Here is a 17,036-nt window from a genome sequence, read left to right as displayed (position 1 = left end):
TGCCTTCCACTATCGCACAAAGTCAAGGCCAATCCCAGCGAACAGAGAACTTCTTCCCTCTCCCTCCCCTCTCCCCCCACTGTCTGCGTGGAAACCCACCCGAAGTTAAAATTAACTTCCGAGAACTTCTCTTGCTTGCTGTCTTGAGGAAGGTGTTACACCTTTCAAAAGAAACAAAATGAATGTTACGATGGCAGACAGCAGAAAGTTACATGGAGCCTACAAACCATTGACCGGCATCATTGTCCATCCTCAGTACGCACACCTTCAGCACGCCCAAGGCCTACCCCACTCAGTGCACTGACTCCTGTGCAACATCCCGCTTGCTGTCCGACAGGTCAAAGTTTTGCAGAGATCGGGGAACACAGATTTTACAGCCGATAATGATGAGGAACGCTCGTCTGAAGGACCGGTTGAAAAACGTGTAGAGGAATGGGTTCATGGACGAATTGCTGTAGCCAAGCCAGACCAACACCTCCCAAGTCACCCTGTCTATCTTGTAACCCAGGAAAGGATCAATGATATTCGCTGTGAAGAAGGGCAGCCAGAAGACAAGAAACGCGCTGATAATGATCCCCAGCGTTTTAGCTGCCTTTTTCTCCCGTTTCATGGATTGTTTGTGTGCGTGAGCCGTTACTGAGCCGGAGGGACATTCCTGGATTTGGTTATCCGCAGCACCAATCTGAATTGCCTGCTTTCTAGCTACCTTGTATATCTTCCAGTATGCTGCTAGCATAATAAACATGGGCAGGTAAAAGGCTATTAGAGAGGCGCAGACAGCATAGGTTGGGTTCACCATGAGCTCACAGCTGCTCTTGGTCAGCAGGTCAGGGTCAACGCCTAGTCTGTGTAGCTGCAACATTATGGGGATGAATGATATCGCAGCTGGGACCATCCAGCAGGCAAAGAGCAGGACGACAACCTTCCCGGGTGACATCTTACAATGATACATGAGAGGGTCGCAGACGGCATAGTAGCGGTCCAGGGCAATACAACTCAGGTGAAGTATGGAGGCAGTGCAGAACATCACATCCAGGCTTGAATGGATTCGACAGAAGGCGGATCCAAAGTGCCAACGCCCTTCAATAGTTCTGACCATACTATAGGGCATCACCATAATCCCAACGAGGAAATCGGCTATGGCTAATGATAGCACGAAGGCATTGGTTGCAGAGCGCAGCTGCTTGAAGTAGAAAACAGCCAGGACCACTAGGCAATTGCCAACCATTGTGGCTGTCACAATCACCATTATAAAGATGTAAAGTCCCGTCCTGACTCCAGCCGTTCTCCAGCCTGACGAACTGGTGAGATTTAATAAACTCGAGGTATTCTCCATGCTCCGAGAAACTTCAACCTGAAGAAAAGGGGAGGTATAATTAGAAAAGACATCTTACTGTCACCCAAAACCTGTGGGCGGAATTGTTCCAGATTTGCACTAAGTGACAGGAGAAAGGACGTTTTACCCACTGGCCGCAATGGCGGGTGATCGTGCTGTATCATCCTAACCCCGCCTCATTGATCATGCATTCCCAGGAAACACGCTGTTTGGCTGACGGGTGGCCTCCGATTCGCCTGCCACTCTGCCATGTCTCCGTTTCCTCGTGCCAGGTGCCATATTGAAAGTGCAGCCACGTGCACGCTTTTCAGTGCTTCCAGCCCAGTAGGGCACTGGTGAAGACATAGCCCCAAAAGCCAAGAAAAGCGCAGCCGCCCAGTGCATCCTTAGGACACCTTTTGGGCACCATTGGAGCCCGCCACGATGTCCTCTACCCCTACTCTGGCTGCAGGACGCCCATCAGTGTCACCACCCCGGCTGCAGGAGACCCATCAATGTCACCACTCTGGCTTGGGGGGGCAGTGGCAGTGGTGGTGGTCAGTGCCAACACTGCTCAAAAGAGTTTCACCATCCAGTGCAGAAAGAGGATAAATTACCTCATCTGTGCTGCCAGGGTAAGGCAAACATCTCATCACTCTAAACTCGCAGACTCACTAGGCTATCACATGTTCACTGGCATCTCACTCACTGCCAGGTCAAGGGACATCTCCACTCGCTCTCTCTCACACACCCTCACATCCCCATCTGGCCTCATCTCCTCTGGAGACTGCCTCCTTTGCCCTCACCATCTTGAGGCCATTTGCACAGATCAACATGTGCCCCACACACACTCTGGGAAACCCCTCTACCCCAGTGATGCCCTAGCCTTCCCTTGCCTGAGGTCACTTCTCCCCCTTCCCCAAGCAAGCCCTAACCTTGCAACCGTTGAAAAGCCACTGCCGCCTTATGGCTGACCTCGTAAGTAGAGTCCTGCCCATGAGTGGCCCTAGGAGTGATGTGGTGCTGCCTGTGAAGCCTGGCGCGAGTGCTGCCTGATACAAGGTAGGCAAACAAACCTCAAAATTCTGAGTGAAGTGCAGCTCGCCAGGTGCATGGCGCTTATGTTTAGTTGTGAAACACGTCAGCGTGCAATCACACCAACGTGCCCCGATGATCCAGTGTGGGGGGATGATTCCAGTGGGCAGGGTTTATAATGAGATGCAGATGTATTACAATGAAGTTCCTGACGGTGGGAAATGCAACCCGACATTGACGGGTGGAGCAGACAATTGCAAACTGGTTTCACGACGTTGTGAAACTGACATTTGGCATCCTGCCATATTGTCCGCTCATGCCACCAAGCATGCCCACCACCAACGGAGGAGCGAACCATCCCACCCTTTAGTTTTTTCCCCCAATTTGCTCTAACCCTGCCTTAGCTGGTCCTCTGGTATCTCATCCTAAAGACATTCTACATCTTTTATTTATTCCTTCTCAAGACTTTGGCATCGTCGGTATTTATTGCCCCTCCCTAGTTGCCCTACTGAGGTGGACGTGGGCCTCCTTTTCGGAACATTAACAGTTCGATCCAACTGATAGTTTTGCTAGGCCACTGCAGAGGGCATTTTGGACTCAACCACTTTTGTTGCAGGACTGGAGTCACATGCAAACCAGACCAAGAGCATTAACGAAGCCACTGATTTTGTGTGTCAGTCTGACAGCTTCATGGTCCGCTTTCCTTTTAATGCCAGCCTTTTACTTCCAGGGCCTGAATTTTGCGTTCATTGGGCACGCGCGCCCGCCGGCAGGATGTAAAACTCTGCCCCAGGTTTTTTTAAAACGAAATTCGAATTCTCAAACTGCCAAGGTGGGATTTGAAGTTACATTCTTTAGATTACTGGCTGAGGTCACTAGTCCATTAATCTAATCGCCGCGCTACCAAACCATAGTGAGCGCTATCAGCTTGTGGGTGGAATTGTTAAAGCTGAGCCATTTCCAATACCCATGTCTGTTTTTCAATAGGGGTCAATGGACAGTGGCCAGGAGTGCCAACCTTTTTCCTCATTGCCATCCCCTATTACCCCACCCCTTCCCCCACCACCCGCCCAAATCCATCCCCCTCCCCCCAGCCCCGCCATCCTACTCCCCGCCATGTTGATTTTTGGAAGGATATTAGCTAATAACTTAATTTTTCTGAGGAACTGACAGGAGGGTCAGAAAGCAGAGGACATAGTTTAAGATAATTGGCAAAAGGAGCACAGGGGACATGAGGAGAAGCCTTTTCACTGAGTGAGTTGTTACCATCCAGAATGCGCTGCTTGAAAGGGCGTGGAAGCAGATTCAGTAATAACTTTCAAAAGAGAAATGATGAGTGTTTGAAAAGGCAAACTTTGCAGTGCTAGGAAGAAAGAGCAGGGGGACAAATTGAATAATTCTTTCAAAGAGCCGACAGGTGCTATGGGCTAAATGTCCTCCTGTGCTGTGTAATTCTATGAACTACTGTGCATTGCAGCCTTGCTGTATTCTGTCAATACTAATATGACCAGTGCTTCTCTTCTTTTGTTTCTCCTAATTCCCAAGCACATGGTCTTCCCCCTCCATATATCCTCACCGTGTTGAAACTAAGGCTGGGATTTTCCGGCTCCGTCATGGCGAGAGCCGCCATGGGAGATTCGGCGAGCCAGCTAAATGTCCATTGACTTTTGGCGGGACCGGACAATCCCGGCTGCGGACCGGGCTGGGAAATCCCTCCCTAAGGGTCAACACACCATTTCAGCAACTTGCATTGACAGGGCACCTTTAATTTAGAAAATTCCGCTGCTCTAATTCCTTGTTTTCCAAGACCTTAGGACAATGGACTTCTTGATCTCCCTCCTTCTCTTTCCAAACTTGGTGGCGTCCTGAACAATGGACCTTTGTTGTTTGTCTGGGAATTCAAGATAAAAAGAAAGTTTAGGAAAGATTCAGACATCACGGGCTGCATTTTATGGGGCATTGTATTCCCCATCGCACTCCCCCCCCCTCCGCCACTGACTGGAAAATCAGTCATCAGCCCGCCCACCCAAACAACAGCTGCCCTACAGTCATATTACCCTCGGTGGGGGCGTTAATTGGCTCAGGGTGAGACTTCAGTCCCCATCTGGGAGGGTCCTGACTCAGAGAACTGCCAGCCAATCTGATCAGCCAGCAGCTCTGTAGCTGCAGCAGCGCCAGGTTCGAGCAGTGGCCACTGCTGGGACTGCAGGTAGTGCCCGAGAAGGAAGTGATTTAGCCCAGACGTTAAGTCTGGGGTTTTGGATGGGACTGGCTGGCTGACCCCAGCGAGAGGGGTAAGGGGGAGTGAGGGGCCAGGTTTGAGAGGCTGGGGGGAGGGTTAAAGGGGGTATATGATCTGGGAACATGGTGCATCCCCAGCAACCCACCCAACCCTGCCAAAGGAGGTTGCCCCTCCTTGCCCAACAGCAGCAGTGAAAGCTGCTGGGCTATCTGCCTGCCTGGCCTCCACATTCCCCTGCTGCAGGTAAAATAGCGGCAGTGGTAGAACGAGGCCCTTAAGTGACCATTAATTGGACACTTAAGGGCTTCAATAGGCCTAAAGGTGGGTGGGCTGCCTGAAGCCTTTCCCGCCCACCTTAATATGGGAGATGGGTCAGGTTTGGGTGGGAGGACAGCGGGAAGGCCACCTGTTTTATTTTGTGGGCCCCCTTATTTTGAACAGCCAGGCAAGGGAGCTGTGAAACCCAGCTCCAACCCTAAATCACAGTAATTTCAATCATGGCAAATTCCATCCTTTGAAAGGGTGATTGCAATGAATTTAGATGAACTAGGACTGAAAACCTTTTTGAGTTATGCTTATGGAACCTTGCCTAGCCTATCTGACTTTGTTTTTTTTTATTCATTCACGGGATGTGGGCTTCGCTGGACAGGCCAGCATTTAATGCCCATCCCTAATTGCCCTTGAGAAGGTGGTGGTGAGATGCCTTCTTGAACCGCTGCAGTCCATGTGGTGTAGTGTACACCCACAGTGCTGTTAGGGAGGGAGTTCCAGGACTTTGACCCAGCAACAGTGAAGGAACGGTGATATATTTCCAAGTCAGGATGGCGTGTGGCTCGGAGGGGAACTTGCAGGTGATGGTGTTCCCATCTATCTGCTGCCCTTGCCCTTCTAGATGGGAGCGGTCATGGGTTTGGAAGGTGCTGTCTAAGGAGCCTTGGTGAATTCCTGCAGTGCGTCTTGTAGCTGGTACACGCTGTTGCGACTGTGCATCAGCAGTGGAGGGAGTGAATGTTTGTGGATGGGGTGCCAACCGAGTGGGCTGCTTTGTCCTGGATGGTGTCAAGCTTCTTGAGTGTTATGGGAGCTGCACTCATCCAGGCAAGTGGGGAGTATTCCACCACACTCCTGACTTGTGCCTTTTAGATGGTGGACAGGCTTTGGGGAGTCAGGAGGTGAGTTACTTATCGCAAGATTCATAGCCTCTGATCTGCTCTTGTAGCCAAAGTATTTATACAGGCACTTTACAGCCTCCCGGACTGAATATTAAGTTCAACAATTTTAGATCATGAACTCTCTCCTCCATCCCCACCCCCTTTTCGATACCCCCCTTTTTTTTCCAATAATTTATATAGATTTTTCTTTTCCCACCTATTTCCATTATTTTTAAATGTATTTCCATCCATTGTTTTATCTCTACCTTTTAGCCTATTTCGATCCTTTCCCTTCACCCCACCCCCACTAGGGCTATCTGTACCTTGCTCATCCTGCTTTCTACCCTTAATTAGCACATTCCTTAGATAATATCACCACCTTCAACACCTCCTTGTCCTTTTGTCTATGACATCTTTTGACTATCTCCACCTATCACTGGCCCTCTATCCAGCTCTACTTGTCCCACCCCCCTCCTTAAACCAGCTTATATTTCACCTCTTTTCTATTTTTCCTTAGTTCTGTTGAAAAGTCATACGGACTCGAAACATTAACTGTGTTCCTCTCCGCAGATGCTGCCAGTTTTTCCAGGTATTTTTATTTTTATTTATATGGCTAGCCCAGTTCAGTTTCTGCTCAATGGTAATCTCCAGGATGCTGATAGTGGGGGATTCAGTGATGGTAAAACCATTGAACATCAAGGGGCAATGGTTGGATTCTCTCTTGTTGGAGATGGTCATTGCCTGGCACTTGTGTGGCGTGAAGGTTACTTGACACTTGTCAGCCCAAGATTGGATATTGCCCAGATCTTGCTACATTTGGACATGGACTACTTCAGTATCTGAGGAGTCGTGTACGGTTCTGAACATTGTGCAATTATCAACAAATATCCCAATTCTGACCTTATGATGGAAGGAAGGTCATTGATGAAGCAGTTGAAGATGGTTGGGCCTAGGACACTACCCTGAGGAACTCCTGCAGTGATGTCCTGGAGCTGAGATGACTGGCCTCCAACAACCACAATCATCTTTTTTTGTGCTAGGTATGACTCCAACCAGTGGAGAGTTTTCCCCTTGATTCCCATTGACTCCAGTTTTGTTAGAGCTCCTAGATGCCACACATGATCAAATGCTGCCTTGATGTCAAGGGCAGTCACCCTCACATCACCTCTGGAGTTCAGCTCTTCTGTCCATGTTTGAACCAAGGCCGAATAAGGTCAGGAGCTGAGCGACCCTGAGAGAACCCAAACTGAGCATCAGTGAGCAGGTTATTGCTAAGCAAGTACCGCTTGATAGCACTGTTGATGACCCCTTCCATCACTTTCCTGATGACTGAGAGTAGACTGATGGGGCAGTAACTGGCCGGGTTGGATTTGTCCTGTTTCTTGTGTACAGGATATACCTGGGCAATTTTCCACAATGCTGGGTAGATGCCAGTGTTGTAGTTGTACTGGAACAGCTTGGCTAGGGGCGTGGCAAGTTCTGGTGCACAGGTCTTCAGTACTATTGCTGGAATATTGTCAGGGCCCATAGCCTTTGCAGCATCCATTGCCTTCAGCCATTTCTTGATATCACGTGGACTGAATCGAATTGGCTTAAGACTGTAACAGAGTTAATGCTTCGAGATGTATGACACTTCTTCAGAGCTAAAGAGGAGTAGAAATGTGATGGATTTTAAACTGTTTAAGGTGGGTGGAGCAGGTGGAGCAAGTTAGAAGGTAAGGGATAGGTGGGAACTAAAGTGATAGGTATCCATGACGTCTTTGTCAATCTCTCCTTAGCACCTACCTATCCCTGACCTTCTATCTTGCTCCACCTGCTCCACCCCCTCTTAAATAGTATAAACGCAGGGAGGTTTGCTAAAGCTGTTGGGGCGGATTTAAATTAAATTGGCAGGGGGATGGAATCCAGAAAAGTAGTTCAGAGGGGAGAGAAGCTGAGATGGAATTAGAAGTTAAAACGCTAGTAAGTGAGTCTGGAATGCAGAGGAAACATAGGCTAGATAAGACAGAAGTGAGTTTAGCAAGGCTAAATGAAATATATTTTAATACAAGGAGCCTGATGAATAAGACAGATGAGCTGAAGGCACAGATAGGCACATGGGAGCATATCATATCTATGACCGAGACTTAGCTAAAAGAAGGGCAGATTAGCAGCTCAACATTCCTGGTTATATGGTATTCAGATGAGATAGAGAGGGGGAAAGAAGAAGAGTGAGGGGATGGGCTCACAATATTAATCAAGGAATCAATTATAGCAGTGAGGAGGGATGATATCTTGCAATGATCATCAAATGGGGTCATATAGGTAGAAGGAAAAAACACAAAAGCGACAAACACACTGTTGGGTGTGTACTATGGGCCCCCAAACAGTCAGGGAGAGATAGAGGATCAAATACGCAATCAAATTTCAGAGAAGTGCTAGAGTAATAAGGAGCAATAATAAGGGATTTTAATTACCCAAATGTTAACTGGGATAGTTTTAGTGTGCAAGGTAGGGAGGGAGCAAAATTCTTAACTTGCATCCAAGAGAACTTTTTTAGCCAGTACGTAGAAAGCCCAACAAGGGATGGGGCAGTTTTGGGCCTAATATTCGGAAATTAGCCCCGGCAGGTGGAAGGCGTATCCGTAGGGGAGCATTTTGGAGATAGTGACCATAACTCAGTTAGATTTAGGATAGTTACGGAAAAGGATAAGGTTGGGCTGGGAATAAAAGTTCTAAATTGGGGAAAGGCTAATTTTACTAAGATGGGATACAATTTGGCCCAAGTGGACTGGGAACAGCTACTTGCAGATAAAGCTGTGTCAGAGCAGTGGGAGGCATTCAAAGAGAAAATAGCGAGAGTACAGGGCAAACATGTTCCCGTAAAGAGAAAGGGGGGACGAGGTCCCGAGAACTCTGGGTGTCAAGGGACATTAAGGTTAGGATTAAGAAAAAAAAAGAAGGTTATGGCAGATACCAATACGGTATTCTGTACTCCCTAGAGGAGTATAAAAAGTGCAGGGGGGAGCTTAAAAAGGAAATTAGGCAAGCTAAGAGAGTGCATGGGAAAGCATTGGTGGGTAGAATAAAGAAAAACCCAAAATGGGTTTTTTAAATACAGAAAGAGCAAGAGAATAACTAGGGAAAGAGTAGGGTCAATTAAGGGACATAGAGGTAATCTGTACGTGGACCCAGAAGACGTGGTTGCAGTCCTTAATGAGCACTTTACGTTGGTCTTCACAATGGAAAAGGGCGGTGCAGGTATAGACGTCAGGGTGTAGAATTGCGAAATATTAGAGCAAATTAACATAGAGAGTGGGGAGGTACTAGCGGGTTTAGCGGCCTTAAAAGTGGATAAATCCGCAGGCCTGGATGAGATGTATCCCAGGCTGTTGAGGGAGGCAAAGGAAGAGATATCAGGGACCCTGGCAGTAATTTTCAAATCCTCTCTGGCCATAGGGGAGGTGCCATAGGACTGGAGGACTGCTAATGTTGTCCCATTATTAGAAAAGGAAAGAACGGATAGACCATGAAATTACAGGCCAGTCAGTCTAACCGCGGTGGTGGGGAAGTTACTAGGAAGACTTCTGAGGGACAGAATATATCTGCACTTGGAGAGACACTGATTAATCAGGGATAGTCAGCATGGATTTGTTAAGGGAAGGTTGTGTTTGACAAATTTGATTGAATTTTTGAAGAGGTAACCAGGACTGTTGATGAGGACAATGCTTTTGATGTAGTCTACATGGACTTTGGAAAGGCTTTTGATAAGGTCCCTCATGGCAGACTGGTCAAGAAAGTAAGAGCCCATAGGATCCAAAATTGGCTGAGAGGCAGGAAGCAGAGGGTGATGGTAGAGGGATGTTTCTGTGACAGGAAGTCTAGTGGGATTCCACAGGGATCGGTGCTGGGGCCCTTGCTATTTGTGGTGTACATAAATGATTTGTACTTAAATGTAGGAGATATGATCAAGAAGTTCGTGGATGATACGAAAATTAGTAGGGTGATAAATAGTGAGGAGGGCAGTCGTAAACTGCAGAAGGATAGCAATGGACTGGTCAGGTGGGCAGAGCATTGGCAAATGGAATTCAGCCTGTAAAAGTGTGAGGTGATGCACTTGAGGAGGGCTAACAAGGCAAGGGATTACACTATGAATGGTAGGACCCTGGAAATTACTGAAGATCAGAGGGACCTTGATGTGCATATTCACAGATCCCTGAAGGCAGCAGGGCAGGTAGATAATATGGTTAAGAAGGCGTATGGGATACTTGCCTTTATTAGCCAAGGCATAGAATACAAGAGCAGAGAGGTTATTCTGGAACTGTATAAAATGCTGGTTAGGCCACAACTGGAGTACTGTGTGCAGTTCTGGTCACCACATTATAGGAAGGATGTAATTGCACTGGAGAGAGTGCAGAGGAGATTTACCAGGACGCTGCCTGGGCTGGAGGGTCTGAGCTATGAGGAAAGATTGGGTAGGCTGGGATTGTTTTCCTTGGAGCAGTGAAGGTTGAGAGGGGACCTGACAGGGGTGTAAAATGAGGGACACAGATAGGGTGGATAGGAAGGCACTTTTTCCATTAGCAGAGGAGCCAATAGCCAGGGGGGATAGATTTAAGTTAAGAGGTAGAAGGCTAAGAGGGGAGTTGAGGAGAAATTTTTTCACCCAGAAGGTGATGGGAGTCTGGAACTCACTGCCTTAAAGTGTGGTTGAGTCAGAAACTCTCATAGCATTTAAGAATTATTTAGATATTCACTTGCATTGCCATAGCCTCCAGGGCTATGGACCAAGTGCTGGAAAATTGGATTAGTGTAGTCAGATCGTTGTTGACCTGCACAGACAGGATAGGCCGAATGGCCTCCTTCTGTGCTGTAAACGTTTAAGAGTCTAAAATCCATCACATTTCTACTTCTCTTTAGCTCTGATGAAGAGTCATACGGACTCAAAACGTTAACTCTATTTCTCTCTCTACAGATGCTGACAGGCCTGCTGAGTTTTTCCAGCATTTTTTGTTTTTATTTCAGATTTCCAGTATCCACAGTATTTTGCTTTCATCTTGGCTGAAGACTGGCATCTATGATGCTGAGGAGCTCCAGAGGAGGCCGAGATGGATCATCCACTCAGCAATTCTAGCTGAAGATTGTAGCAAATGCTTCATCCTTATCTTTTGCACTGATGTGCTGGGATCCCCCCTCATTGAGGATGGGGATGTTTGTGGAGCCTCCTCCTTCAGTGAGTGTCCACCACCATTCACAATTGGATGTGGCAGGACTGCAGAGCTTATATCCGATCCATTGGCTGTGGAATCACATAGCCCTGTCTATTGCTAGCTGCTTATGCAGTTTGGCATGCAAGTAACCCTGTACTATAGCTTCACCAGGTTGACACCTCATTTTTAGATATGCCTGGTGCTGCTCCTGGCATGCCCTCCTGCAGGGTTGATTCCCTGGCTTGATGGTAATGGTAGAGTAGGGGATATGCCGGGCCAAGAGGTTACAGATTGTATTTGAGTACAATTCTGCTGCTGCTGATGGCCCACAGCGCCTTATGGTTGTCCAGTCCTGAGTTGCTAGATCTGTTCAAAATCTAGCACGGTGGTAGTGCCACACAACACGATGGAAGTGTCCTCAATGTGAAGATGGAACTTCATCTCTACGACTGCGCAGTGGTCACTCCTGCCGATACTGTCATGGACAGAAACATCTGCAGCAAGCAGGTTGGTGAGGATGAGGTCAAGTATGTTTTTCCCTCATGTTGGTTCCCTCACCACCTGCCACAGATCCAGTCTAGCAGCTCTGCCCTTTAGGACTTAGCCAGCTTGGTCAGTAGTGGTGCTACTGAGCCATTCTTGTTGATGGACATTGAAGTCCCCCACCCAGAGTACATTCTGTGCCCTTGCTACCCTCAGTGCTTCCCCCAAGTGGTGTTCAACATGGATGAGCACTGATTCATCAGCTGAGAGGGGGTGGTATGTGGTAACCAGCCGGAGGTTTCCTTGCCTATGTTTGACCTGATGCCATGAGACTTCATTAGGATCTGGAATCGCTGTTGAGGACTCCCAGGGCATCTCCCTCCTGACTATATACCACTGTGCTGCCACCTCTGCCTGGTCTGTCCTGCTGGTGGGACAGGACATACCCAGGGATGGTGGTGGTGTCTGGGACATTATCTGTAAGGTATGATTCTGTGAGGATGACTATGTTAGGCTGTTGCTTGAGCTGTGCACAGCTGTGAGACAGCTCCCCCAATTTTGGCACTAGCTCCCAGATGTTAAAAAGGAGGGCTTTGCAAGGTCGATGGGGCTGAGTTTGCCATTGTCTTTTCCGATGCCTAGGTCGATGCCAATATTAGCTCTCCCCTCACTGGTAATATACTTGAAGAGGGAATAGAGACGGAGAATCTGCTTCTGGGTCCACCCAGCAAGAAAATGGTGAACCCAATAGTCTAATTTGCATTTTGATGGTTTTTGCAATGGCAATGTGTTTTGAGAATGGTAACAACCAATAGGGTCAATGCCATCTCTCACACTGTAATAAGACTATCTCACACTGTAATAAGACTATCTCACGCTGTAATAAGACTCTCTCACACTGTAATAAGACTAACTCACACTGTAATAAGACTATCTCACACTGTAATAAGACTATCTCACACTGTAATAAGACTATCTCACACTGTAATAAGACTCTCTCACACTGTAATAAGACTAACTCACATTGTAATAAAACTATCTCACACTGTAATAAGACTCTCTCACACTGTAATAAGACTATCTCACACTGTAATAAGACTCTCTCACACTGTAATAAGCCTATCTCACACTGTAATAAGACTCTCTCACACTGTAATAAGACTATCTCACACTTTAATAAGACTATCTCACACTGTAATAAGACTCTCTCACACTGTAATAAGACTATCTCACACTGTAATAAGACTCTCTCACACTGTAATAAGACTCTCTCACACTGTAATAAGACTATCTCACACTTTAATAAGACTATCTCACACTGTAATAAGACTCTCTCACACTGTAATAAGACTATCTCACACTTTAATAAGACTCTCTCACACTGTAATAAGACTCTCTCACACTGTAATAAGACTCTCTCACACTGTAATAAGACTCATCTTCGGCTGCATCCCCCCCAAACCTGCACCTTCCACCTCCTTGAAGAAGGACAAGGGCAGCAAGTGCTTGGGAACACCACCAGTTCCAAACGACACACCACCCTGACTTGGAAATATATTGCCGTTCCTTCATTGTCGCTGAGACAAAATCCAGGAACTCACTACACAACAACGCTGAGGGAGCACATTGACCACATGAGCTGCAGTGGTTCAAGAAGAAGTCCCAGCCATCACCTTCTCAGGGGCAAGCACGGCAATAAATGCTGATGTGACGCCCACATCTTCAGAATGAATTTTTAAAAATGTTTCAACATTATGAGCAAAGTCCTCGGTGCCCAGCAGCCCCTTAAATAACCTTTCCTCTCCTTCCCGTGTGCCCATCTGAATTGAACGAACTGTCTGTGTGTGCACTTGTGCATGAGACCTGATGGGCTGTGATTCACTTGTATTGAAGTTCAAATAGATGGCAGGTCACTGTCTTCTCTCCTTCTTCCCTCCGTTTAGTTTTCTCCTCTTGATCTCTGCATTTAAAATAAACGGGTAAAATGGCACAGTTAAAATAGCAGAGAGGAGAATGTTATACAACAGGGTTTAAGCATCAATCAGTTAATCTCAGAAAAGTAGCTTCCAGCCTGCAAGCTCTTCATTCTCCATTGCCCTGCAACATTAAGATAAAAACAAAAAGCTAAAAGCTACTGCGGATGCTGGAAATCCAAAACAAAAACAGAATTACCTGGAAAAACTCAGCAGGTCTGGCAGCATCGGTGGAGAAGAAATCAGTTAACGTTTCGAGTCTTCATGGCCCTTCGGCAGAACTGAAGCATAGTTAGAAGAAGGGAGAAATATAAATTGGTTTAAGGTGGGTGGGGGGGGTGGCTGGGGGGTGGTGATTGTGGAGATGAGCAGATAATCAAAAGATGTCACAGACAAAAGGGTCAAAGAGGTGTCGAAGGTGGTGACATTTGTCTGAGAAAAGTGCTAATTAAGAATGGAAGACAGGATATTCAAAGTACAGCTCTAGTGGGGGTGGGGTGGAAAGACTAACAAGGTTTTAGTTTAGATTTAAAAATAATGGAAATAGGTGGGGAAAGAAGAATCTATATAAATTATTGAAAAAAAAGGGGGGGTGGGGGGAAGAAACGGGGTGGGGATGGGGGAGGGAGTTTAAGATCTAAAGTTGTTGAATTCAATATTCAGCCCGGAAGGCTGTAAAGTGCCTAGTCGAAAGATGAGGTGCTGTTCCTCCAGTTTGCTTTGGGCTTCACTGGAACAATGCAGCAAGCCAAGGACAGACATGTGGGCAAGAGAACAGGGTGGAGTGTTAAAATGGCAAGCGACAGGGAGGTTTGGGTCTTTCTTGCGGACAGACCGCAGGTGTTCCGCAAAATGGTCGCCCAGTTTGCGTTTGGTCTCTCCAATGTAGAGGAGACCGCATTGGGAGCAACGAATGCAGTAGACTAAGTTAGGGGAAATGCAAGTGAAATGCTGCTTCACTTGAAAGGAGTGTTTGGGCCCTTGGACGGTGAGGAGAGAGGAAGTGAAGGGGCAGGTGTTGCATCTTCTGCGTGGGCATGGGGAGGTGCCATAAGTGGGGGTTGAGGAGTAGGGGGTGATGGAGGAGTGGACCAGGGTGTCCCGGAGGGAACGATCCCTACGGAATGCCGTCAGGGGGGGTGAAGGGAAGATGTGTTTGGTGGTGGCATCATGCTGGAGTTGGCGGAAATGGCGGAGGATGATCCTTTGAATGCGGAGGCTGGTGGGGTGATAAGTGAGGACAAGGGGGACCCTATCATGTTTCTGGGAAGGAGGAGAAGGCATGAGGGAGGATGCGCGGGATATGGGCCGGACACGGTTGAGGGCCCTGTCAACGACCGTGGATGGAAAACCTCGGTTAAGGAAGAAGGAGGACATGTCAGAGGCAGTCACTGCTGGAGTTTGGTCGCTCTGTCATTGGTGCAATTTCCTCAGTTCTCCAGCAGAGAGAACCCTTCACCCTCATACTGCAAAAGAAATTGCAGGGAGACTCAAACAGGTTTTCAATGCTGAGAAATATAGAACGCACATTTGTTAAATGCAAGGATTTTGAAAGCAAAAGGATTTAAATTTAAGGGATTGATTGCTTTGTATGTTTAAAAATACAGTATTAAACTGCCCTTCCATTCAAGGAAGGCCTTTTTAAAAGTTATTGCATTACTGTGTCATAGTATCTCTGTACCACAGTGTCAGTATATCACAAAATCACTGTCTCACTGAACAACAGTGTCAGTATATCACAAAATCACTGTCTCACTGAACAACAGTGTCAGTATATCATAAAATCACTGTATCACTGTACCACAGTATCGGTATATCATAAAATCACTGTATCACTGTACCACAGTATCAGTATATCACAAAATCACTGTCTCCCTCAACCACAGTATCAGTATATCACAGAATCACTGTCTCACTGTACCATAGTATCAGTATATCATAAAATCACTGTATCACTGTACCACAGTATCGGTATATCATAAAATCACTGTATCACTGTACCACAGTATCAGTATATCATAAAATCACTGTATCACTGTACCACAGTATCAGTATATCACAAAATCACTGTATCACTGTACCACAGTGTCAGTATATCAGCAAATCACTGTATTACTGCACCAGATTATCAGTATATTATAAAACCACTGTGTCACTGTACCACAGTATCAGTATATCACAAAATCACAGTATCACTGTACCACAGTGTCAGTATATCACAAAATCACTGTTTCACTGTACCACATTATCAGTATATGACAAAATCACTGTATCACTGTACCACAGTATCAGTATTTCACAGAATCAACGTATCACTGTAGCACAGTGTCAGTATATCAACAGAACACTGTATCACTGCACCAGATTATCACTATATCACAAAATCACTGTGTCACTGTACCACAGAATCAGTATATCACAAAATCACTGGATCACTGTACCACAGTGTCAGTATATCACAAAATCACTGTCTCACTGTACCACAGTATCAGTATATCACGACATCGTTGTCTCACTGTACGACCGTGTCAGTATATCAACAAAACACTGTATCACTGCACCAGATTATCAGTATATCACAAAATCTTTGTTACACTGTACCACAGTGTCCGTATATCAGCAAATCACTGTATTACTGCACCAGATTATCAGTTGTCCCCGACCGATTGTTGCGGACTGGCACAATCCAAAGTCCAGGACTACGTGCTGAGGGACGCACTAAAGCTTGGGGCAGCTGCCGCAAAGGCGCAATGGGGAAGGGTCGCTGTCTAAGACCTTTCTACCACAGCGCACCGAGAGACTGGGAACTGTTTAGAGCCCCTCGGGCTGTACAGATCAAAATGAAAGGCTGTAAATGACTGTAATATTGTTTGTACTGATGCACCTGGTGATACATTTTGTAAAAGTTTAACCTGGATTGTACCCTTGTAATGTTGTTTTTGAAATGGTTTTGAATGTGATTGAAGATTTTTATGAATAAAGTATATTTTTACAAAAAAAAAAAAAAAAAAAAAATTCTGGGGAGCTGTGGCTCAGTTCATAGCACCCTCGCCTTTGAATCAGAGGGTTGTGGGTTCATGTCCCACTCCCGGAAACCAAGAACTGTGATTGTACTCGAAAAGAGTTGCAATCTGTGACTGTTGGTAACTCGAACGAGTTTCCTACAGGTAGGAAGTAGACGATAGAGATTTAATCAATGTTTCTGGGGAGGATCAGCTTCTCGGCCTTTTGGCTAAGATCAAGTGTAGTGTTGCAGGGGCGACACCATGGTCCTGCCAAGGCAAGGTCGGGATGGAAGGGCGATAACCAATCGCAATCCGAATCCATACCGTGGGTTACCTATCACCGTCCGAGTCACGGTGAACCACAGCGACGATGGAGGATCACCTATGGATCGGGGCTTCTTCACCAGGAGGATCCTGTTGAAGGCGTGCGGCTTCCAAGCTACGGAGATCTTCACCCTGCACGACTCCCGCAAAGGTGGTTATTTCGACGTGACGTTCAAGCGAGTGGCAGACTGCGTCCGGCTCCTGAGGGTGTTCGAGGAGAAGAGAGACCTGCCGGAGATGAAGATCCTGACGGCGGAGCCGCACTTCTCTCTGCCGTTGCAACGGGAACGTGAGGTGATGGTGCATGTGTACAACCCCT

General features: G+C 46.8%; 1 protein-coding gene across 1 annotated transcript; it reads right to left on the bottom strand.

Annotated features, from left to right (window-relative positions):
* Positions 1–292: 292 nt before the first annotated feature.
* LOC144679442 (trace amine-associated receptor 1) lies at positions 293–3,980 on the bottom strand. The gene is made up of 2 exons (XM_078539869.1): positions 3,927–3,980; positions 293–1,354 (listed from the first exon to the last, which is right to left on the bottom strand). Exons 1-2 carry the CDS (start codon positions 3,978–3,980, stop codon positions 293–295), a joined length of 1,116 nt encoding a protein of 371 aa, XP_078395995.1.
* Positions 3,981–17,036: the final 13,056 nt, after the last annotated feature.

Source organism: Cetorhinus maximus, chromosome 1, assembly GCF_964194155.1.
Source record: "Cetorhinus maximus chromosome 1, sCetMax3.hap1.1, whole genome shotgun sequence".
Classification (NCBI taxonomy): Eukaryota; Metazoa; Chordata; class Chondrichthyes; order Lamniformes; family Cetorhinidae; genus Cetorhinus; species Cetorhinus maximus.
Note: the sequence above shows the minus strand (reverse complement) of the source record. Positions and strands in the feature narration are given on the sequence as shown.

What these genes read in the sequence shown, in the direction of transcription:
- LOC144679442 (XM_078539869.1), bottom strand. Translation starts at nt 3,980, where the DNA reads ATGGCGGCTCTCGCCATGACGGAGCCGGAAAATCCCAGCCTTAGTTTC. An exon ending in CCAGCCTTAGTTTCAACACG is followed by an intron (nt 1,355 to 3,926) that starts GTGAGGATATAT and finishes CCTTTTCTTCAG; the next exon opens with GTTGAAGTTTCTCGGAGCAT.